The 25,248-nt window shown below is 35.4% G+C and overlaps 1 protein-coding gene across 1 annotated transcript in view; it reads left to right on the top strand.

Moving 5' to 3' along the window:
- LOC141517720 (kelch-like protein 2) overlaps positions 1-25,248 on the top strand; it is a 139,329-nt gene that overhangs the window by 14,981 nt on the left and 99,100 nt on the right. Inside the window, 2 exon segments of the mRNA XM_074229014.1 lie at positions 817-942; positions 23,111-23,217. Coding sequence (XP_074085115.1) covers positions 817-942; positions 23,111-23,217 — 233 coding nt within the window.

Here is a 25,248-nt window from a genome sequence, read left to right as displayed (position 1 = left end):
GAAAAGCCATCAAAATATAGCAGAAAGAAGTTTATGAATCAGCCTCTCTAGCTTACAAGACTCCTCATCTGTGAAATGGTTGTTGCAAAGTCTGGCTTGGTGATCTATTCCTGTAATCCTAGCACTAGAGAAATTGGAATTGATGGATTGCTTGAACTAAGGAGTTCTGAGCTGTAGTGGTCTATAGCTGATCAGGTAGCCACTCTTAATGTGGCACCAATATGATGAGCCCTCTGGGAGAAGGGGACCACCAAGCTACATAAGGAAAAGTCATTTGGCCTAAGTTGGAAATTGAGTATGTCAGAGTTCCCATTTAGCAATGGGGTGTTTCTGTGAGTGACTGTTACAATTCCAACTTAGGTGAGATGGAGAGTTCTAGTCTCAAAAAGCTTTCTAAAAAATAAAATAAAATAAAATGCATATATTGAAAGATATAATAACCTTGAAGAGTTATGAGATTAAAAAGAAATTATGTATGGGAAATATTTTGCAAACCTTAAAACACACTGCAGCCACTTTAAATTTTATTCTAAAGTAAATTAATATGAGACACAACCTTTTATGCTAAACCAAGTTGTATATGTTCATATCATTTCATTGACAGTTTTGAGGCAGTATAATTTTGATTTATTTTATTGGAGAAAGAGAATGCCCATACAATAACTTCTAAATTGTAACATTCCCTTAAATGTAAGAATAATGTAATTAGTGCTTTCCTTCCTCTTGTGTAGTGGGTGGGTAAAGCATTTTGACAGCACCTTGAGAAACTTCTCTTGAGTAATGACTTTTGGTTGGTTCTGTTGTCTTTATTTACAGGTGCCCAAAGCAGAATCCCCAGAAGCCTTCAGATACGAAAGATGATAACACAGAAAAACACTGCCCAGTGACAGTGAACCCTTGGCACATGAAGAAAGCTTTTAAAGTCATGAATGAATTAAGAAGGTATTATTCTGTTAACATGCATACATTCAACTCTTGTTGGGTCTCTGAATGTCTTTGCTTTTCACTTGTTTGCCATCATTCTTATTCTTATTATAAAGAGAACTTGGAGTCAACAGATTTCAAAAGAGAAGAATCTTATTAAATTAAAGAGATAAACACTATGGTATAGTGGAATAAGTGCTACTTTGAGATTCAGGAAAATCTAGGTTTTCCTAGGTTTCTGGGAGACCTTCAGAATTATTAATTTTCTTATTAAATCAGGCAGATGATACCTGCAATGCTCATTTTGAATAATGATTACATGGATCAAAAGAATAATACATGTACTGTATGCAAGTCAGTTATTATAAGTAGTAACAATATCATCTGGTCAGTCTAAGAAGGAAGCTCCTAAGATAGAATTATGAACTTGGTTTCCCCCCCTAATATATTGATAATTATCTAAATATAATTGGCCTCTTTTATAATCAAACATTTTCTTTTAGGCATATACAAACATTAAAAACAACTAGTGATGCAATAGATAGAATATTGGGCTTAAACTCAGGAAGACCACCTACAAACTGTGAACCTGGGTAAGTCCCTTAACTCTGTTTGCTTCAGTCCCTTTTCTGTAAAATGAACTGGAGAAGGAAATGTCAAACCACTTTCTTATTTCTGCCAAGAAAAATATTAAATGGGATCATAGAGAGATGGAGATGATTGAAAAACTGAACAGCAAACAACAACATCAATAAAATTATTATGCTAAAAAAGAGTTCATAGAATTGATCAGGATATCACAGAGGTCCATGGCACAGAAAGGGTTAGGATCTCACAGTCTACGGACTTCCTTTTATAATGTCAACTGAAACTGAAAGAACATATAAAAATAACATTTTGGTCTGGGAAGAACCATAGAGGGTTTTTTTTTCAGAGCTGTCTCATTCCTAAGGTGTTTCAAATATATTGATTGACAGTAGAGAAAAGGATCATTTAAGCAGAGTAATTAAAACATAGTAATCTTTGGGAATTAAAAGTACTGTGTGTTCCAGCTACAAAGAAAAATCAAACTGGATGATCCGATTGTTGTAGCTTTTTGAAAAAACCCTATTTTTTTTATCTTCCTCAGTTTTATATACCTAGTGATGACTATGTAAAACAGACTTTCTTAACTTTTTTTTAAACCTTTGGCAGTTTGGTGAAGCCTGCAGACTCCTTCTTAATCTTAGTTTTTAAATGCATAAAATATACAAGGTAACAAAAGAAATCAATTATATTGAAATAGTTACGATAATATGATAATAGTTTCAATTTATATGGACATTTATATGGACCTTTGAGGTTTGCAAAGCACTTCATAAATATCTTCTGCTTGCATCTTTAAAAGGAGTGGTTCCTTGTGTGGTCAGTCCCAGTCACTAGATCTGGTTGGGATCTTTTCCTTTTAAATACTGTTGTAACAGGTATTAGACTATAAAATAGACTATGACTATAAATAGAAGACTCTCTCTCTCTCTCTCTCTCTCTCTCTCTCTCTCTCTCTCAATATATATATATATATATATATATATATATATATATATACATACACATATGAGACTATATATATGACTATAGGACATATACAGGATATTTACATAAACATATATGACTAGAGAGGACTATAAAATAGACTATAAGATAAAATATGAAAAATACTGAAAAGAAAAACAGTGAACACCTAAGGACAGATGATTTCAGTGATATTATTGTTCAGTCATTTTTCAGGCATGTCTGTTTCTTTAAGACCTCTTTTGGCAAAGATACTGGAATGGTTTGCCTTTTCCTTCTCCAGCTTATTTATATATGAGGAAATGGAAATAAACAGGGCTGAGTGACTTGTCCAAGGTCACATAGCTGATAGGTGTCTGAGACCAGATTTGAACTTATGGTGATGAGTCTTCCTGACTCCAGGCCCATTATTCTATGCACTATGGCACCAGCTACCTGTCCCTTTATTGCTTCAGGGAATTCCCCAATGAGAATACTCTGTCTACCAATACATACTTTTTCTATAGCTAATAGTCTTAGAACTCTTTGAAGACCTAGATTCAAATCCTCCTTCAGACATAGACTGGCTTTGTAACCCCAGAAGGCAGCTCCTTTAATAGTAGACTGTTGCCTACTAGGATTATACAGCCAGACTATATCAGAAGGGGGACTTGAATTCAGGTCTTCTTGGCTTCAAGGGTAGCCTTCTGAATGTTCTATTGCAATACAGTATTTCAAAAGTCTTGTCCCTAATACTGTAAATTGCTTCTTTTTTTCCATTCTTTTTCTTTTTCATTCTAGAAAGATTGAACTTAATAGAGGTTTAAACTTTTTCCCCCCTCACTATTTCTGGAGTAGTCCTGGTGCTGATTTCAGTTCTGCTGTTGATGTGGTGTGTGACCTTCAGCAAGTCCCTTCCTTTCCTTAGTTTCCACATTTGTACAATGAGGAGGTGGGACCTGCTATGTTCTCATCTCATGCTCACCTTCTGGAAGAGCTGATGGCTGGGAGACCAGGACTCTGACTGAGGGCATTATTTGCTCAGCTCCCCTTTAGTCTGAGTTGGATTCTGTTCCATAAAGTGTGACTCATTAATGGTAGAAGTTCTTGCCTGCTCTTCGTGAAGTTTCCCCTGTGTGAAGGCTCATCTTAGCTCATTCTTCCCAAGGAGCACCATTTCTGCCCCATTTCAGGCTATGAGGGTAAAGATATTGAATAGTATCCCGCGTCCTTTGGGTCAGTCACACTAATTATCACTTCGTGAGTTTCCCGATGCAAGTAAAGGATGCTGACTCCCCAAAGAAAAACTGTAAATCATATCTTCCAGGCTGCCGATGAGATGTCAGGCTAGGTCCTCTCCAAGAGAGTAGGAAAGTGATAGTATTTTCAATTTTAGCATAAGATTATTACTCTGTTATAGAAAATAAGTTGGTTTTAGACTATCAGATTTAAAATTAGAAGTGACCTTAGAGATAGATCCATCCCTCTCATTTTACATATGAAGAAGCTGAGTTACAGAACTTAAAATGACTTGCCTAGGGTCACATAGCTAAAATAACAACAATAATAACAATGACTACAACAACAATAAAAGCAAGCATTTCAGAAGTTGTGCTTAGTTAGTTATTATCTCATGATTCTCACAACAGCCTTGGAAGGTAGAAGCTATTGTCAAATTTTTGCAGGTGAGGAAAATGCGACAAACTGAATAACAGTAAATGTTTGTAGCTAGATTTGAATTCAGGTCTTTCTTCACTCCCAAGTCCACTATGCCACACTTGCTAGAATTCATCAAAATCTTGGTAGCCCTGTGGTCTTTCCCCATCGCTCCAAGAAATTTCCCACTTTGTCCCATGTCATCTATTTTGAGCGCTTCTCAAAACTAACATGAAATCTCTGAAATGTGCTATTTGTTGCACAGCTGAAAATCATTAGTTACTTCCTGCCCTTGCAACAACTTCCCCTGGTAGGGGTAGCTCAAAGTGATTTCATGGTTTCTGGGAAGGGACAACTTCCCCTTCAGTACTTTACTCCAGATTCTGGTATCCAAGTGGGGGGTGGGGAGAGGGGAGGCATTGTAGGAAGGTCTATGCTCTACAGACCAGCTCCCTCGTTTTCTTTGTTCATTAAATTGTATTTTGTTTTTTCAATAAAAAAAAAGCACTTATTTTTGCCTCCCGCATGACATCATCCCTGTCCATGGGGGGGAAAAAAAATAGAAATTAGAACATCAAACAAAACAACTTCCCCACTGATGGTCCTCACCTCTCATGCATTGAAGGTCATTGCACTGATTGATTGGGGCTCTGCAGGCCTTCAGAGCTGCTTGTCTCTAAGTCTTTTGATTATTATTGAAGTGGTGCTGCTCTTATCACTCTGCCTCAGTTCATCTGAGGCTCCCCAGGTTTCTCTGATGCCACCGCTTTTATAATTCCATTGTCACAGTAGGATTTCATTCAATTATATTCCAAGATTTGTTCAACCATTTCAGTTTGCCTGTCTCCCCTCCTCTCCCTTCCCACTCTCTCCACATATACATATGCAGTTTTCATATATACATATAAAAATATATATTATAGATAAACATGTTTATAAGTTATATATCCCATAAAGACTATATACATTGAAACAGTTTTATGCAAATATATAAAAAGTATAATACATATATAAAATATATATGTATTACATATACATAAAAGTGATACATATACATACACAAAGATATATACCCACAAATGTATAGCTATACGCATTTTACATAAAATTTTTATAAAATATATGCATATATTGCACATACATAAAAGGGATACACATACACATGTATAAAGACTGTATATAAATACATAGATGTATATATACACCTATAAAAACCCATACATGCATCATACCCACATAAACCACATATAAATACTACACATACACATAAACATGTATTAAGTGCATATATAAATACATGCATACATTGCACATATACATAAGACACATGCACACACATAGACTGTATCTACACACACATATATGCATATATCAAATATATACATGTATTGCACAGTATAAACAATACACACATATAGACTATATAGACATAAATATGAATGTAAACATACATAAAATACATATATCACTCACATAAAACATACATAAACACATACATAAAGATTGTATATACACTCATAAAACTTAAGCATATGTAAAATATATATGTATATTGCCCATATAGAAAATGCATACACATACACTTGTGTATGTATGTATATATGTATATAAAATACAGTGTCGTAATACATAAAAGTATACATGCACAATTATATACACATTAATTATATACCTATTATACACCCATGTATAAATGTGTATATGCACACATATGCATCTATACACATCAAATATATACATGTATTGCTCATACATAAAATGTATACATAAGCACATAATGTATGTACACATAAATATGTATTCATATGCATATATAGAATATATACATGCATTGCAAATACAAGCACATATAGATAAAAAGACTGTACAAGTTTGTATAAATGTGTATATATATGCACATATAGAAAATGCAGACATGTATTGCTCATACATAAAAAGGTAAACATATACATATGCACACATAAAAACTGTATATACACACATGACTGTGGATATATACACACATACATATAAAATATCTACATCCGTTACCCATCCATAAAAGGCATGCATACACATATAAACACATATAAATACTGTATATGTAATAGATTAGGGATTTGAGTTCAGCTGACCTGACTCTAAATCCAACTCTGACCCCACCACATGATGGGCTTGGAAAGAGAAGAGAATTCTGGCAATGTGAAAGTAGGAAATGGGAGATTTTAGTTTGGAGAGAATGAGAAAACAGGCTTAGTCAGCACAGAGAACTTGAGGTGTAGAGAAAAAAATATGTGATTTAAGTTGTTACCATATAAACCATGAGAACAGAGGGCTTAAAAGTCAAGGTTCAAGTTTGGACTTGTTTCTCTAAGCAGTGGGGAGCCATTGATGATTATTGAGTGGGGAGTGATGTGATAAAAATGATTATTTAGTAGAATGTAAACTTGAATTTAGAGAAAATTTCACTTTTGTATTTCTGTCTCCAGGGCCTAGCAGAGTACTTGACGATCAACAGGCTGCCAACCAAAAAGCATTTCCTAAATCCAGGCACTGTGGGATTACAAAGACATTAATGAAACAGTCCCTGTTGTCAAGGAGTTTATCTAAATTCTTCTTAATAGTAGGTGTTTAATAAAAGCTTGTTGATTGGTACTTCAGGAAGAAATGTAACAGGGAATCTGTGAGAAAACATGTAACAACATGAAACTTGCTAAGCCTTGTGCAGGGAGTGATTATATTCTTGGCTGGTGTTCAAGTGTGTGAAGCACTGTAAGGGATAAAATAATATTAACGATAATAATAATAATAATAATAATAATAATAATAATAATAATAATAATAATAATAATAATAATAATAATAATAGTTAGCATTTATATGGTGCCACAGTTTGCAAAACAAAGCTCTTTACAAATGGTATTGCTTGATCTTCGTAATAGCCTTATGAGAGATGTGCTATTATTCTAACTTAATTTTGCCTATTAGAAAATTGAGGCTCAGAGATTTAAGTAATTTTGCTTAAGGTTATACAGCTGGTGTCTAGGGCAAAATTTGCACTATTAGGTCTTCTTGACTCCAGGTCTCTCACTGTCTGTTACGTTAGTTGTCTAATAAAGTAGGGCATGAGGCAAGACCCCTACTCTCAAGGAGTCTATTGTGCATGGCTTAAACTCTGCAGAACTTAATGTACTATGGGAGAAGGGGTGAAAGATGAAACAAAACAGACAATAGTTCAATCGTCCAAGTATATCAGTTTATTAACTAACAACTGGGACTAGGCCTCTTCCTCAGCTTAGGTTTGGACCCCAAATAACAGGGGTAACAGATTTTTGTACATTAAAAACAATTCAATAATCCCAATTAGTTAAAAGGAAGCCATTAACCAGGCTACATACAATATTAGATAATCTAATTTCTAATTGGAGGAAGGATTAGAGACTTTCCAAGTTGGGAGGGGCAGAGTGAACATGTCCAATTTCCTGAATTTAGAAAAAAGAGGTATCCCACTCCTCCATAGTGTCTGTATACAATCAAAGGAACATGGGAACAATAACTTATTGACAGATATGGGGCCAGTTTTCAGATAAGAAATGGGTTTACTTGAAATGTATAATTGTAAGAAACTCTTTGCTTCAATCTTTGCACCTGACAGGGTTTCTGGTCAACTTACTTGAGTTTATTTAAGGGTCTCTAAGTACAGGGAAAAGTGGTTCAGCTTCCCAGCCATGCAGGACAAGGTTCAAACAATGTACTCAAGTCCTCTCACAGTTCCCACAATTGAATAAAATTTTCTCACAAGACAAAAAACTGGATGACACTCATAATTGAATAAAAAAGGACCTGGGCTATAGAATGTAGTCACAAAATGGAGTTAGTGTGGTTCACCCAGTTCCCACCACTGTTTGCTGCTCCAATCTCCTCAGTTGCCTCAGTACCCCAACAATCAGATTTTCTTTGGCAATTATTATTGGGTAATTAACTGGAAGACTGATATCATTGTATTCTGTAAGTCAGTGGTGAAGGGGGAGGCATCCTGCTTCCTGCTTGACTCTTTCTGTTGTGTCTATCTGTGCTGCAGTTCACTGTGGCTACATAAACAGGAGAAGCATGTGGCTCTTATGTACCCCTGCTTTGGTGCAAGTCCTACATTGTGGTATTCAAGGAACTTTTTCACTGATTGCCTCACCTTTAAAACTTCCTTCTTGTTAACTGTTTTAAAAAAAAATGCTTTTGGAATGTATTTTCATAAGTCTGATCCCAAAGATGAGGATAAGAACCTGATAATGACTGGGGGGGGGGGGTTTCAATCATAACTCCTGGGACTAACTATAGCCAAGGCTCTGCTTTCTGTGATAACTGGAAGAAGGAGTAGTTTGGACAAATTGTTCACAAAGAAGTCTTAACACTTAATTAGTCATTAGTTTCAACCTCTTTTCCAGCCAACCTTATAAAAAACTTGTCTCAAGTCGCTTCTGTTGACTAATGTGAATTTTACTATTCTAGAACACCAGACCCTAGAAGCATATTCTAGCAGAGATGAAACCTTGGGATACTCATGGTCTTCATAGAATCTCTAACAGTCTCCAGATCTAACAAGATTTCTGGAAATCAGGCTATATTGACCTATTCCTTCATGTAGAAGATAGATTAGGGTAATGAGTTTAGGACCAGGAAGACCCAAGTTCAAATTCCACTTTCAACATTTACTAACTGTGTTTTGGGGGCAAGTCATTCAATTTCTGAGCCTCAGTGTTCTTTTCTGTAAAATGGGGTTAATTATAAGAAGGTTTATGGGGTTCTTGGGGACAGCAAATGAGAATAATATAGGTAAAGTACTTTGCAAACATTAAAGTACTGTATAATTATTAGCTATTATTGTCTTCAGGATTTCCTAAATTGTTAGAGAATTAGGGCAATAGAAGGAAGTGGGGAAGGGGACACTTTTTAAAATTTATTTTAAAAATATTTTACTGGTGCCTTTTATGTTTATATATATTTATGTATATTTACTGGTGCCTATATATATATATATTCATATATTAGTTATTTGTAGACATTCTTAACTCATCTTCTGCAAAATGAATCTTCCTTGAGAAAAAAAAAAGTTGAGTAAAACCAATTAATATAATGTCTGATATTATATGCAGCATTCCATTCCCATTATTCACTACTTATGACTTCCAGTAGAATGGAAGATGCTCCCTCTTTTCTTCCTCCCTCCCTCCCTCTATTATTATTACTCAGTATTTCTTTCATTTTATTGTTTTTATTTATATTATTATAATCATTGCATATGTTCTCTTGGCTCTTTTTTACTTCACTCTTCATCAGTTCATATAAGACATAATGATATGTTTTGGACTAGTGTTAACTTAAATTTTAAATACTTTTCCTTAAAGGACCATAGAATGATAATCTGTATAAATATTGAGAACATATGATTCTCACAGCACTCTTCTGTTATATTCCAAAAAAATTCAACTTCATTTTTTCTTTGGTATATTTAGTTACTATTAGGCATTAGATGTACAAAGACAGAGACTCAAATAATCCCTACTCTTATAAAGCTTGCATTCTGTTGGGAAAGTTGCTTAATCTTCCCATATTCTGTTCAACTTTGTTATTTTCCATACTTGACTCTAAAAGAGCCATGATTTCATGAGCATGGGCAGATGCTTCTTCACTAAACTACGTTAGAGACCTTCTGTACATAATAAACAACTTTTGTGAGTTGCTGTGGCCAAAAAAAATTCCATCACTGGCTAACTAACCTTCTGTCAATGAGTCTTTCTGCACTTGGGGAGATTATCCTCCAAGAACGGGTATATGAGTCTATTCCTGAGTCATTCCTGAAAGCCTTTGCAGCTTGATCAGTCTAGTCATAAATTCTTTTTTGTTGGCATTAACCAGGTCACCTTCATAAAGTCACATATGGACATGGACTATATGTCATATATTCATATGGACTATTTGTACCCGACCTATGGAACAGGCCTGATCAGTCACAGTCTGACACACTACACCATGACCCCAATATAATGGTCATTTTGATCCTCTTCAAGAACTAAAGACAACAATTACCAACCCATCTCCTGGTACCATTATTTGAAGACTTCACCATAATTTAGTAAAAAAAGATGTGTTAAAGATTCTGCATTCAGTATCCTTTGTACTACACATCTGTGTACTGAATTTCATAGTTAGGCCATCACAAACTTAGTCATCTAGTGAGAGTAAACTTTAGAATAAACACTAATCATAACTGCAGAATAAAAGATTCCTGGAGTAGAGAGAAGGATAATCATGCTATGATGATACTTCTCCCCACTATCCCACTGTCCCTGAAGGAACACACTAGAAGGAACACTTGTAGCAGACTCAAGGAAAAACACCAAGTATTCTACATAGTTGCATCTAATCCTTCCCTTCTTGCCTAAAACTTACCTTGGTCAGCTTCTCTACAACCACCAATCAGGGTGAGTTCCAAAGATAACAGGGTGATTACTAGTCTTTGATCTGTGATCTTCCCTTCTCTGTAAATACCTGAATTACATAAACACCTCTATAGGTTGGAATATCATAAAGCAATTTTATCTGGCCCTTTGTCTCCATGCTTCCATATTTATTCTGATAACACTAATGTGGAATTTTTACATTGTCCTCCTACAAAAAATTCTGACTGTGTTCAAGGTTTGGACCATGGCCAGGCATTCCAACCACTGAGTCTTTGCTTATAACAATTCTGAGGTCACATAAGAGACTGGAGGACTGGACATCATGGTGTCTGGGCTTGGACTCTCATCCTATCTTGACCCTGGAGCAAGTTATTTCACTAAGAAATTTCAGATTTTAGAGAAGATAATCTCTAAAGTTTCTTGTATCCTTGACATAGTGGAATGTAATTGCTATTCCACTAACTTTCTTCATGATCTTAAATTTAAGTCTTTGTTGGGTCTTTTTTTTTTTGAAATTGTAAATTCAGACCAAATGAATTGTTTACTTCTTTACTTGGAAACTGACATTGCTAATTTATAGTCAGCTTGTCCTCCATCATAAACCCTTTCTCTGTTTCTGCCCCAGAACCCATCCTTTGTCCTTCTTGCATCTGTATAGGTTTATTTATTTATTTCAAAGATTCATAGATTTAGGGCTGTAAGGAAACTTTTAGTCCAACACCCTTTTTTTTTTAAATGAAGAAACTGAGGCTTAGTAAAGTTTAATAACTTGCACAGGATCAACCAAGGTAGTACAAGAAAGAGCTAGTATTCAAAAGCAGATTCTCTATCTCTAAAACAATTATTTTGTCCCTTATTGCACACTGTTTCACTCCTTAAGTGTACCATCCTGGCAGTATTACTAATAATAATGCTAACATTTATATTGTTATGTCAGACACTATTATAAGCATTTTTGTCCTTTGAGTCTCACAACAACCTTGTGAAGTAGGTGCTATGACAACCTTAGGTAGATAGTTTAAGTTATTTGCCCAGCTAGTAAGTGTCTGAGGCTGAATTTGAACTCAGGACTGTCCTGACTCTGGACCCAGCACTATATCCATTGTTCCATCGAACTGCCTTTAGCTGTGATATTGAATTTCATGTGTCCAAATCTTTTGATTGAAAGTTGTTCCATCTATCAGGTTCATTTTAAATTCCCATTCAGTCCTCAAAAGTCATAGCCTTTTCACTTTGTTCATATTTAGTGTTTTAATTTTCCCTATCTTAGTTTAAACATCTAGACTTAGCAAGAAAAATTTGAAAGACAGTGTCTCAAGGTAATATTCTTCTTTTAATATATTAAGTTTCAGAGTTTCATGGTTTTTCAAAGTGCTAAATTTGACTAGGAAAACAAAGCCTTAGCTTTAGAGATCTGTGAGTACTTATGGGGTTGATAACATTCAGGATACACTCCTTCATAGTGAGGAGATAATTTTTAAAAAATTTTATTTAAGGCAATGGGGTTAGGTGACTTGTCCAAGGTCACACATCTGGCATTTATTAAGTGTCTGAAGCCGAATTTGAACTCAGATCCTCCTTACTCCAGGACTGGTGCTCTAACCACTGCACCATCTAGCTGCTCCTGTGCTCCTGTGAGGGGACAATGTTGACCAACAGGCAATATTTTGCCACCCTTTGCCATAGGGTCAAACCATTTGGAAAATTAATGGTCAACCATTGATATTTAGGCTTCTGTGCTGCCATAAATCAGAAATTAGTAATGAGCAAGTCAACCTGTTAAGAGGTTATTAAGGGTATAGGATTTCTTGCATTTTCAATGAGGGGAGAGAAGGAGTGGAGAGTGGAAGAAATTTGAGACTGAAAATTTTTTAAAAATACATTATTAAAAGAACTCTAATTTTATACTTTTTATGATGGAATTGTATAGTAGCATTGTATGTTTTTCCAAGAACTTTTAGACATCATGGAACCAAATGTGCTCGCTCGTTCTCTCTCTCTCTCTCTCTCTCTCCCTCCCCCCCCTTTTCCATATATATTCATATATAAGCACATATCTATTCTGCACGATACATATATTCTGGGAAAGCTAAAAGAATCAGTTTTTATACCATCGCAGACTCACTCTTAGTTAGAAACAGGGTGGAGGGTTGGGAGAGAGGGGAAAGAAAGAAATAAACATTTATTGAGTCTACCATGTGGGAGACACTATCTGGGAATACAGAAATAATGAAACAAGTCCTTTCCTTTACATTTTTCTTACTGTTATTGTTGTGGTTGTTTGCCCTTCATTTTTGAAGAAGACCTTGACATCAGTGAGGTGATGCCATGACATACAAGTGAATTTGGATTGGTGTGCAGGATCGCCAACCTCATTTTCTCTTCCAAAGTCTTCTGGGTACAGTTGCGGATCTGGATCAGGATGACTGGAGTTAGCTGTGGATGCAGTGGGAGACCTTGGCTATGGTCTTTGGGGGCAAGTAGATGGCACAGTGGATAGAGCACCAGCCCTGGAGTCAGGAGGACCTGAGTTCAAAACTGGCCTCAGACACCTAATAATTGCCTAACTGTGTGACCTTGGGCAAGTCACTTAACCCCATTGCCTTGTAAAAAACAAACAAAAAAAAGCCAGGGTCTTTAACTGATCTCAATTTGACTGAGAAGATTCTCATACCATGATGAGGGTATGAAATGCATACATAAAAGTAATTTCATTGATCAAAATAATTAAAGTAATTTCTAGTAGAAGAGAGCAAAAGGCAACCATGAGTTAGTAGAAAGGGCATTGGAATAATGGAACCTGGGCTTGAACTCAACCCTGCCTCATAGTATGTCAACTCACCAGGAAATTTCAGGGTTTAGAAGAGATGATTGCTAAACCATCCTTGACCTAGAGGAATGTAGCTTTTTTCAAAGCATATTTGACTTCCCCATTTTGGAGTAAGTTGAAATGATAAACTTGAATTAGACCTGTCCTCTCTATTCAAAGCTTCATTTCAGTGATTTAAGGTATCTAAGGGATATTGCAAAAGAGGCAATGTAGAGAGATGATCTTGGAGTCAGAAAGCCCCAATATTCAAGTGCCACTGACATGTCTGGGCTACATAGGTCAGTCTCTTAACTTCTCATTCACCCTGGCAACATCCAAGGCTACAAAAAGCTGAGCATGTCTAGCCTTCATTGATAGAGGGAGTTTCTCCACTGATCTGGTCTTTAAAAAAACAATTTGAAAAACCCAAACAAAAACCTGGAAATTATAGTGGCTATGATTTTCTTTGTTATTTGATTAAATGAATGTTTTCATGGTAGAATGTTGTCTTGTTCTTTTGTTTGCATGTTTCACCGCTCTCTGCTAAAATTTCCTTGAAGGACTGAGCAGCTGGATAAAACCCAAGGATAAAAAGAATTTTCTCCAAAATACTTGGAGAAGCAGAGTCTTCTAGTTTAACTGTCTATAGGACTGGTTTTTTGAGGTCATAATGTTATAATGACAACCAATGTTGCAAAGGGGAAAGACTAGAGGACATGAAATCATACATTTTGGATGTGCGTCCTGGTTCTGCCATTTCATAGCCTTCTGACTTTGGGCCAGTTCCTGACCTTTCTTCTTTCCTTCTTTCCTTTCTTCTTTTCCTTCTTCCCTCCTTCTTGTTTATTTATTCATTCATTTATTTGTTGATATAGCTATCCATTAATTCATTTATTTATTATTTGTTTATTTAGTTATCCATTCATTCATTTATTTGTTCATTCATTTAGCTGTCCATTTATTTATATATTCACTCATTCATTTACATATCTCTTCATTTAGTTAATTATTCATTTATTCTTTTGACTATCTTTTTATTCTTTCATTTAGCTACCTCTTATCAATTTATTTATTTTTTGGGGGGAGGCCTTAGTTTCCTCATATGTCCAAAGGAGACAGTAATACTTGCTATCTCTATCTCCTTTTCCTTTCTTAAGGGCAAAAATACCTTGCCAGTTAAACTCTATATATTAGGCTTGTACTATTATTTGCTGTCTATTGAGCAAAAATTCCTTTATGCATCCTGTTTTACTACATGTACAGATGTAGTCCATTGATGTAGTCCAGTCACTTATGTAATCAATACTGAGTCAAGTTCTGGGGAAACAGAAATGAAACAGCATTTTCCCCTTAGAGAGAAAAAAAAAACAAGCTGAGTACCTTTTTTCTATTTCTTTTCTTTCTTTTTCTTTTGTTCTTATTTGAGGTCATTAGTTAGTATAGTACATAGAGTGTTGGAGTCAAATTCATTTTTAAGTCTAAGTTCAAATCCAACCTCAGATACTAGCTAGGTGACCCCAAGCAAGTCACCTTTTATTTGTCTCAGTTTTTCCATTTGCAAAATGGGGTTAATCAAGCAAGAAAGGAAGGAAGGAAGTTGTTGTGAAGATTAAATGACTATGTTTGTAAGGTTCTTTGTAAACTTTAAAGCAGTGGCTGTCTAATCTTACTTAAAAAAATTTTTTTTGAACAGTTTTGATCAATGCATAGCATGGAAACAATGTAAAGATTATCAGATTGCCTTCTGTTGGGGGGAGGTGGGGGGGAAGTGTAAAATTCAAAATCTTACCAAAAAATTATAGGTAGAAACTACTATTGTATATAATTGGAAAACAAATAAAATATTTATATTATAAAAAAATACCCTGAACTTTACAAAAGAAATGAAAGTAGGATTTTAAAAAAATATTTTACTGAAAACAAGAGAAAGCAAGAACATTTTATAATAAATAGTAACAAAGGTTTTTTAAAAAAGCTTTTATTGAAACAGTAGACCATATATTTTGATTTGCCATTTTAGCAAGAGCTCTGTGGTAGCTCAAATTCATTTACTAAAGCATTGAGTGAGCCCACAGGCAGCCACATAAAATCACACTATGGGCTGCATTTTGAACAGCCCTACCTTAAAGCATTAAATGCTTATTATTATTATTATTATTATTATTATTATTATTATTATTATTATTAAAAAACCCCAATTTTTCACATACCCCTGGCTCCTGACTTCCCCATTCTTAGCATCCATATTATCATTGTTAATACTATCTTCTCATAATTTAATGACCTTTTCATTGGAGGTTTGTTAGAAAGCTCTCTTATAGTTTAAAGTTTTCTGATTTCTTTTAAAATAACACCTTAAGATTTTTTTTAGTACAAGGGGGATCAGAGATCATTGATTCCAACCAAGTTACTTCTCTCCAAGCCTCAGTTTCTTCCTCTGTAACTTAAAGGGTTTGGGTTAGATGACCTGAGAAGCTTCTTAACAGAATGCTTATTATATCACTTAGTGCATAAGTAGCCCCTTCTGTTGCTTTGCCTGTTCCCTAGGATGTTTTCTTTTTTCTTTTTATCCTCAGCATTTAGTATATTTCTTGGTTTCTGGTAAAACACTTAATAACTGATTTTCCATTCATTCCAAGTCTTCCATATAATTAATGTCTTCTCCCTTAATTACATTTTGCAGTGGTAAGAGTCCTTACTCTGTAGTCCTTAGTCTCAGGTTCAAATCTGACCATGGGCCCTTGAACAAATAACTTAACCTCTTTGGTAAAATGAGGGGTTTGGACTAGCTGGCCTCTGAGTTCTTTCCTGATCTGGTTCCATGATTATCATCCCTTCAATTTCTTCTCCTCTCAGTTTTGCCCTTATTCTCCTGTTTCCTGCAGCTTAGACTCTTGTCACCTGATGCTTCATAAGATAACATATTTTTCTCTAACATCTAAGTGAGACCATGTCTTATCATCCTTACTCATCATCCCCAAATTCTGAATTCTTGAGAGTCTTCTGAACAGAAGGACGTATTCCTTGTCCTTTGTCTTTTGAAGTTGGGAGAGGGCCCTGTTGTGCTGAGGTGGCCAGTTTTCTTTCAGAACTCTTAAAGAAGAATGCCACAAATTAGTTTTTCCTTCTTGAAAAAAATCTCAGCATGTTTGCCACCATTGAACAGAGGTGTTGACAATCTGTCCTTCCAAACTGATTACAGATGGTCATTTACATAGGCTTTCCCTCAGTGTATATTAGGGCTGGCTAAGAACCACAGGATTTCAGAGAAGCAGTCATCTTATCAAGAAGGGAAGTGATGGTGTCTGTTATTCTCAAGTTCTATATTCTTTATAGCCGCCAATCACCTGCACCAGAGTTTTATCTGGATTGGCTACTGAATGAGGCTAACTGAATAAATCCTGTTAAAACAATTAAGAAGATAAGGTCAACTGTTCTGGTTACCTTCCACAGAAGGTACATTCAGATTATTCATGTGATTTTAGCTTTTTTAAAAAACAACTCAGAAGGGGTGGCTAGGTGGCACAGTGGATAAAGCATCAGCCTTGGAGTCAGGAGTACCTGGGTTCAAATCTGGTCTCAGACATTTAATAATTACCTAGCTGTGTAGCCTTGGGCAAGCCACTTAACTCCAGTTGCCTTGCAAAAAAAAAAAAACCTAAAAAAACCCCCAACTCAGATACTCAAATGGATGTAGGATTTATAACTATCAAATGATGAAGATTGTACATACCTGCCTTTCCTAGGTGACTCTCCTGCAACCTCTCCCAGAAGTTCTCTATAGAAGGTCCATCTGGCAGTTTTCTCCTAAGACCATGAGGACACCAGTGGAGCATTTAGGCTATTTCCTGGCTGTCCTCTTTTCTTTCTCACCATGGCATTTTTAGAACATACAGACTAAAGCAGAGGTGTCAGACACACTGCTCATGGGCCATTTTTGACCCAAACCAGATTAAAATGTATTTGAGAAATAAGTAACACAATAAATAAAAATACAATAGAATACATATATCTATCTATCTATAGTGTGAGAGTGTGTGTGTGTGTGTGTGTGTGTGTGTGTGTGTGTGTGTGTGTGTATGGTTTCTAAATCAGTATGTAGCCCACATTCTTATATATGTTATGCTGGCCTCCTTTTTCCTATTTGAGTTTGACACCACTGGGATAAAGGATCATAAGATGTTATAGCTGAGAAGGAACTTTAGAATTTATAACTCATGAGGTCATAGATTGCTAACCAAAAGATCCCTGAGAGGAAACTGAGCCCAACCCTCTTTCTCTAGCATTGGGGGATCTTCAGGCCAGAGAGATCCAGGGGAAATCCTAGAAGTTGGAATCTGAAATCTGATAAATTTACTAAATCTAGTAAAATGTTAGAGCTGGAAGTCCAGTGGATGGAAGCTGTGCTTGAAGACATTTAAACTGAGATTGTACTTGTCCTATGCTCTGGCCACCATGCAGTGGAATTCTTGGTTGTGTACCAACTTTTTTTAGCCACAGCTGCATGTAGGAATAATAATCATCATTGCTTTAAGAAGCCTATTTCAGTCAATCCTTGATCTCACCAGTTCCCTCCATTGGTTTAAATCTAGAATCCTCTCTGCCATATCACATTGCCTCTCATTATTTTGGCATTAAAAAACACAAGGGACATCCTGTAGTATTTAAACAAACAAAAATTGCAATACTTTTAAGCATGTTTTTACATTTTCACTCTAATGATCATTGCTTGTATAAGTAATGCTGAGTGAAGTGAGCAGAACCAGAACATTGTTCACATTAACAGAAACATTTTGTGATCACTCTAATGATCATTACTTGTATAAGTATCTTCTTTCTGATGTGTGCTAGAATGCGAGTTTCTTGAGAGCAGGAACTATCTTTTTTCTTGTATTTGTATTCTAGCTTTCAGCATAGTTACTAGCATATAAGTGTTTAATAAATGCTTAGTTTTTTCCTAACCTTCTTCCTTCCTCCTTTCTGTCCTTCTTTCCATTTTAGTTGGTCCAACTCTTTGTGACCCCTATTTAGGGTTTTTGTAGTAAAGATTCTGCCATTTCCTTCTCTAGCTCATCTTACAGGTGAGGAAACTGAAGTAAACAGGGAAAAGTGATTTGTTGGGTGGGTGGGGGGGCAGATTTGAATTCAGGAAGATGAGTCTGCCTGACTTAGGCCCTGACAGTGTATTAACTGAAACCATCTAACTGTCCCCCAGCCCCATCCATGCCTTTTGTAATTTCTTCATCGAGGATCTTGCCAACATGTTGAATTCATTTCTCAGGGCTTAACTAGTAGGTAGAGCACTGTACTTGGAGTCAGAAACCTGAGTTCAAATACTAACTATGTCACCCTGGACAAGAGGTTTAATTTAACTAACTCTGTTTGGTCTCTTATTTCCATATCCCTCAAAATGTTTAGTAGCACTTGTCTCCCAAGTTGTTTTAAGAATCAAACTTTGCAAACTTTGAAGTACCATATACATGTACTAGTTATTTTTGGATGGTAAAATATTTGCTCCTTTCAATTCAGAGACTATTTTATTCTCAATTGTTTCCCCTTATCTTTGTATAGAGTTTTTACTCTTCTATGATTCTTATTTAGCTCAATTAAATTTTATTACCATAGCATTTAGAAGTCTTATTTGTTCAAGTTTTATTTTAACATTAAAAAGTTTTTATATCCAAAGGGCAACAAAACTATTTACTCTTAGATCCAGCAATACCACTACTAGGCTATCACCCAAAGAGATAACAAGAAAGAATAAAAAATCCACACATACAAAAATATTCATAGCAGCTCTTTTTGTGGTGGCAAAGAATTGGAAACTGAGATATCCATCAATTGAAGGATGGCTGAACAAATTGTGGTACATGAATGTGACGGAATACCATTGTTTTGAAAGAAATTGTGAGGGGAAGGACTTCAGAAAAGCCTGGAAAGACTTACATGAACTAATGCTGAGTGAAGTGAGCAGAACCAGAACATTGTTCACATTAACAGAAACATTGTGTGATTATCTACTATGACGGACTTGCTCTTCTCAGCAGTACAATTATCAAAAAAATCTCAGCAGTACAATAATTCTAAAGGACTTGTGATGGACAATATCATCCATAATCTTAGAGAAAGTACTATGGAGTGCAAATGCAGACCAAAACTTACTATTTTCAATTTTTCAATTTTGTTTTGTTTCCCCCCACAATATGATTAATATGGAAATATGTTTAACTTAGTTATACATGTATAATCTATATTAGATTGATCCCCTCTGAAAGGAGGGAGAGAGAAAAATGGGAAATTCAAACTTTACAAAAAATGATTGTTGAAATCTATCTTTGCATGAAATTGGAGAAAATAAATTAATTTAATTTTTTTTAAAAAAGATACCATTTCATACACTGTAAAAAAAGGCACGAAGTTTTTCTTTTTGTTCTACCTTATCTAACTAGAATCTTCAGAAAATGAGTCCTTCTGCATAAGTAAATTTTCCAAGTAAGTATTTAAATATTGGAAATACCCAAACTTAAAAATTTTTTAGATTAAAATTTTTTTTTTAGTTTTTTTTTTGTTTGTTTGTTTTTGCAAGGCAATGGGCTTAAATGGCTTGCTCAAGGCCACACAGCTAGGTAATTATTAAATGACTGAGGCTGGATTTGAACTCAGGTGTTCCTCACTCCAGGGCCGGTGCTCTATCTACTGCACCACCTAGCCACCCCTAGATTAAAATCTTAACAAAATATAGCACTATTTTTTTGCCTCCTTAAATAGATAATGAACACAATTTTTATTTTTTCATGTTCACTTGGGAATAATAAGATGAGCATCCATTATTATTCTCTGCATTAATAACAGAATTCTTTGTATATTTTTTAGTTTCTTTGTCTCATCACTTGGAAGTCAAGATAGTCAGCATTTATTTTTGTTGTCATGTTTCCTCCCTCTAATTATTTTCTCTGTTACCTCTACCACCTTTTCAGTTGGTTATGTCTTCTAATCTGTTAAGGACTGAGGATAACTAGTTTTATTTATCAGCAGGTTTTTCTGAAGCATGTTATATCCCAGACCTCTTTGCTAGCTACTGGACATACAAAAAGAAAGACTGAAGTAATTCTGACTTGCATTCTAATCAAAAAAACAAAGTATGTTTATATATGTACGTGCATGCACGTACACACATAGACATGCATTCACACATAGTTATATACATATACATGTATAGATAGTATTGTGATATATGCATAAATTTGCATATATAGTATATGTTATATTTACATATACACTTACACACATTTATGATATATACTCAGATGATATATATGATATACTCATGTGTAGATGGCATGAGATGTAACTATATACATGTGTATCTGCATATGTTTGTACACATCTGTACATGTAGACTCATCAATATACACATATATAAAAGCCACATATACACAATTTAATTTAGTATGTGAAATATACAAATACATACTTTTATACATTTTATACTTACATATTTATACACATAGTATATGTGATACATATGCATATGTAGATAGTGTGTGATATAAATATATGAATATGCATGTATTTATATATACACATCTATCTGTATGTATAGACACAACTAATGTGTGATATACACATAGATTGTACATGTGTGATATATGCATAAGTATATTTATACAGCAAAAATATAAAAATGTATCAATATAAAAATGCTTAAATGCAGAATACTTAAATACAAGGTAGTTTGGCAGGAATGGGACAAAAGCAGTTGGAAGGATCAGGAAAGATTTTGCATAGAAGATGGTGTTTTTGCTGCTTCTTAAAGGCAGAAGTGGACTGTGAGGCAAAGGCAAGGGGACAAGATGATATATGAATTAATGTCTTTAAAGGAAGAAGGGCATCCTGAGAGGCAGAGTTAAGGAGGGAAAGCGCCTTCTAGACATGTGGGATCACCAGCACAAAGATATAGAAATGGGAAATGAGAATGGGGGAAGAAAGAAAGAAGGCTAGTTGGCTTGGTTCTCAGCATATAGGAGATGGAATTATCTCTAAGTCATGAAAAACTTTAAAAGCTAAATAGATTCTAGAGGCAATCTAGAATTGAGTAGGAGAGTGATATAGTCAGATTTGTGCTTTAAAACAATTATTTTGCAGCACTGTGTAGGATGGAGGAAAGCTGTAGGAGACCAAGTAGGAAGCTGTTGCAATAGTATAGGTGAGAGGTGATGAAGGTCTAAGCTAAGATGGGAACTGTATGAGTGAAAAGAGTTGAGTGTTAGAGGTGCTATGGAGGGAGAAATGGTAAGATTTAGGAAATGATTGGATTTTGGGGCTGATGGAAAGTAAGGGGTTGGGGATGATGCTGAAATCACAAATATGAAAGACTGGAAGGAAGGCAATGCCTTTGCTAGAAATAGGGAAGTTTGTGAGAGGGTGTGCTTTGGAATGGGGTGGGGGAGAAGATAATGGATTCTACTTTAGACATATTGAGTTTAAAATGTCTCTAGAGCATACAATTTGAAATGTCTAATAGGCAATTGGTGGTTCATAATTGAAGCTCAGGGAAGAGATAGGCTAGCTATAAATATCTGTCACCTACATAGAGATGATAGTTAAACCCTTGAAAACTGATGAGGCTACTGAGAAAATGTAGAGGAGAAAGAAGGTGGCCTAGGACAGAGCCATAGGGAACATAATCCATATTAGGGTCATGATTTGGGTAATGAGACACCAAAAAAATACTGAAAAGGGATCCCAAAGGTAGGAGACCATGGTGGAAGTAATGTTACAAAAATGTAGAAGGGAAAGAGTAAATTGAAGAAGGAGATGGTAACTATGTCAGATGCAGCAAATAGGTTATGAACTCAGAAAAGACCATGAGATTTAGCAATTAAAAGGTCATTGGTGACTTTGAAGAAAGAAGATATAATTGAGTGATGAGGATGGAAAGGGTTTGGAAAGGCTCCAGATTGAATGGACACAGTGAATATAATCAACTTTTTTTTAGGATTTTGGCAAGAAAGGGAGGAGAAACATCAGATTATAGCTTGAGAGGGTGATAGAATCTAATGAATTTTTATGGATGGGAAAGACTTGAATATGCTTGAACTCATTAAGGAAAGAACCAGTAGTGAGGGAGAGATTGAAAATTTCAAGAGGTTGGGGATACTTGATGAGGTAATCTATAAGAAAAGAAAGTGGTGGAGAGATAGGTTGTAGACATGTAGACAGGTTGGGGTTGGCCTCTTAAGAAGAGTTGTATATTAAAAAAATAAATAAAAGTTAACATTTATGTAGTGCCTTGAGGTTTGCCAGGGTTTTACTTGATGATGACATATGATCTTATTTCACTCATAACAAACCCATAATGTAAGAATTACAAGTGTCATTATCCCTATTTTACAGTTGAACAGTCTAATGATCAGAGAAATTGTGAGTTGCCTAGGATCTTACAGCTGGGATTCAAACCTATGTCTTATCCAACCTCAAGTCCAATACTTTCTCCAACACTCATTTTGATTCTGAGTGATGTTGTAAGGAACAAGAGCTTTGACTTTACAGCAAGGATGTGGGGACAGCTCTTTCAAAGTCTTCAGTGCCCTTTTTCATTTTTTATTTAGTTTGCTGGTTCAGATTCATGGTACCCTGGGTTAAAGTTGCAAGGAGTTTAATATCTGTTTGACTGGGATGTCACTACATTATTTTCAGAGTGGTCATTGTGAATGCATTTCCCCAATCTGTTTCTTTCTTGTTTTATAAACAGCCAAAACTTGCTGTGTGATGTCACTATTGTGGCCGATGACATGGAAATTTCAGCGCACCGAGTGGTCCTGGCAGCTTGCAGCCCTTATTTCCACGCCATGTTTACAGGTAGAAAATATTTCAGTTACTTTTCTTTCAATACAGAAAGATCAGATTGGACTTTCATCTTACTATCTAGTCTAGGAAATTACTGTCTATGTTTTCTTCTTTCTAATGCTACTCTGATCTTAACTTTTGGTACTTTGTCTCAAAACTCCATGTGTGAAGCAAGGGCAGAAACGATTAGTGTTCGTTCATTTAAAAAGTAAGAAAATTGGATGGTTTATTTCAAAGGTAAGCTTTACCTAAGCAACTATTAGAAGGGAAAGATATTGATAAATCGGACAGTATCTTAATGAAGGCAACCAGCATATTTAAGGATCCAAAAATTGTATTTAAGAATTAAGGACATTAGGAACCTTTGAAGTAAAGGTTCAGGTAAATGGCGGTGGGGATACTGGTGGCTGTGTTCAAGCACTTCAGAGTTGGCCATATGGAAGAGGGCAGAGACTATTTTCTCTGACCCCAGAGGGCAAAACTAGCTGTGGGTGGGAGAGTCAAAGAGGCAAATTTGAACTAATACCCCTTACCATCTCTGGGCTATGAGTTTCTGAAGCTACTGCTGTTGCTCCCACTGTTGTGGCTGTTTACCAATGCCCACCTCACTGGTATGGTGCCACACTGAACCTCTGCCTGCCCCGGTGTAGTCTAAAGGTCTGCAGACCTCCCTAGTGGTTTTAAACTGGAAAAATATCTTTTTCTGATCTTTAGTTGGCTCTGCTGTTCCAAAATTTGATTTGAAGTATAATTTTAAAGTTGTTTGGAGAAGAACATTGAGAAAATTCAACTGGGTCTTAGCTTGTACCCCACCATTTTGATTTCTAATCCTTGTCTGCTAGTCTTGATTAGAAACCTAGTCAGCCTTCCCACTGCAAGAAAATATTAAGGACAAGATGCATATTTTTAGTTGTATCTACAATGCCAAATATAGTGTGTATTTAAAGTCTGCTTGCTAATTGGAAAAAAAAAATTAAAATGATTTAGAGGACTCCTTTAAATCTGACATTTATATAAGTGATATATAGTTTTAAAGATTATACAGTAATTCATATGCATTGTATCATTTGATACCATGATCCAATGAGAAAGATAGTTTCCTCTTTTGTAAGTAAGCAAAAATCTTTTCCTTACACTTCCCTTTTCCACCCCATTGAAAAGATGAAAACAGAAAGACAATCCTTGTAATATATATTCATTCATAGTCAAGCAAAACAAATTCTCATATTGACCATGCTCCAAAATATTTATATGTCCTTCTGCCTTCAGAGTTCTCTACTCTGTTTCTCAGGCAGACTTCATCATTATCCTCTGAATTGTGGATGATCAACATGTTGTTCAGAGTTCTTTAATTTTTTCAAGTTGCTTATCTGTATAATGTTGCTGTTATTATAGCTCTCATTTCATTTTGCATCAGTTCATATAGTCTTCCCCATGAAAAGAGAACTCTCTTTCAACATTTCTTACAGTACAGTATTCAATCACCTTCATATACCATAATTTTATTTAACCATTCCCATTCTCCAATTTATGAGTACCACCCCAGTTTCCATCTTGTTTACACCACAAAAAACTTCTATAAATGTTTTTATACAGATGGATCTTTTCCCACTTTCTTGAATCTCTTTGGTGTAGAGGTTTAAGTGGTTTCAATGGGTCCAAGTGTAGTGATTTGTGGGCATAGTTCCAAATGTTTCAGAAGAGTGGGACTATTTCACAGTCACACTAGCAGTTCTAGAATATTGGAGTACCTCTTACCACTTTGTGATTTAAAAACTCTGGGTTTCTGTTTCTTCATCTATGAAATAAAGGTTAATATGCATTTATAGGTTACCTAGATGATCTTTAAAGCCTTCCTAGTTCCAAATCTTTAATCCTCTCACTCTAAACAGAAAATTTTCAAGGAGTCCCAAGATGAGTCATGGGTGAAGAATTCTAAAAACAGATTGAACTTTATAAGTTTTAAGAATAAGATAAGAAATAAGAATTTCAAATGTTAACTTTTTCTCCCTAATTGGAGACTCTCCCTCAGTGCATTTTTAC

The sequence above is a fragment of the Macrotis lagotis genome, chromosome 3 (assembly GCF_037893015.1).
Source record: "Macrotis lagotis isolate mMagLag1 chromosome 3, bilby.v1.9.chrom.fasta, whole genome shotgun sequence".
NCBI lineage: Eukaryota > Metazoa > Chordata > Mammalia > Peramelemorphia > Peramelidae > Macrotis > Macrotis lagotis.
Note: the sequence above shows the minus strand (reverse complement) of the source record. Positions and strands in the feature narration are given on the sequence as shown.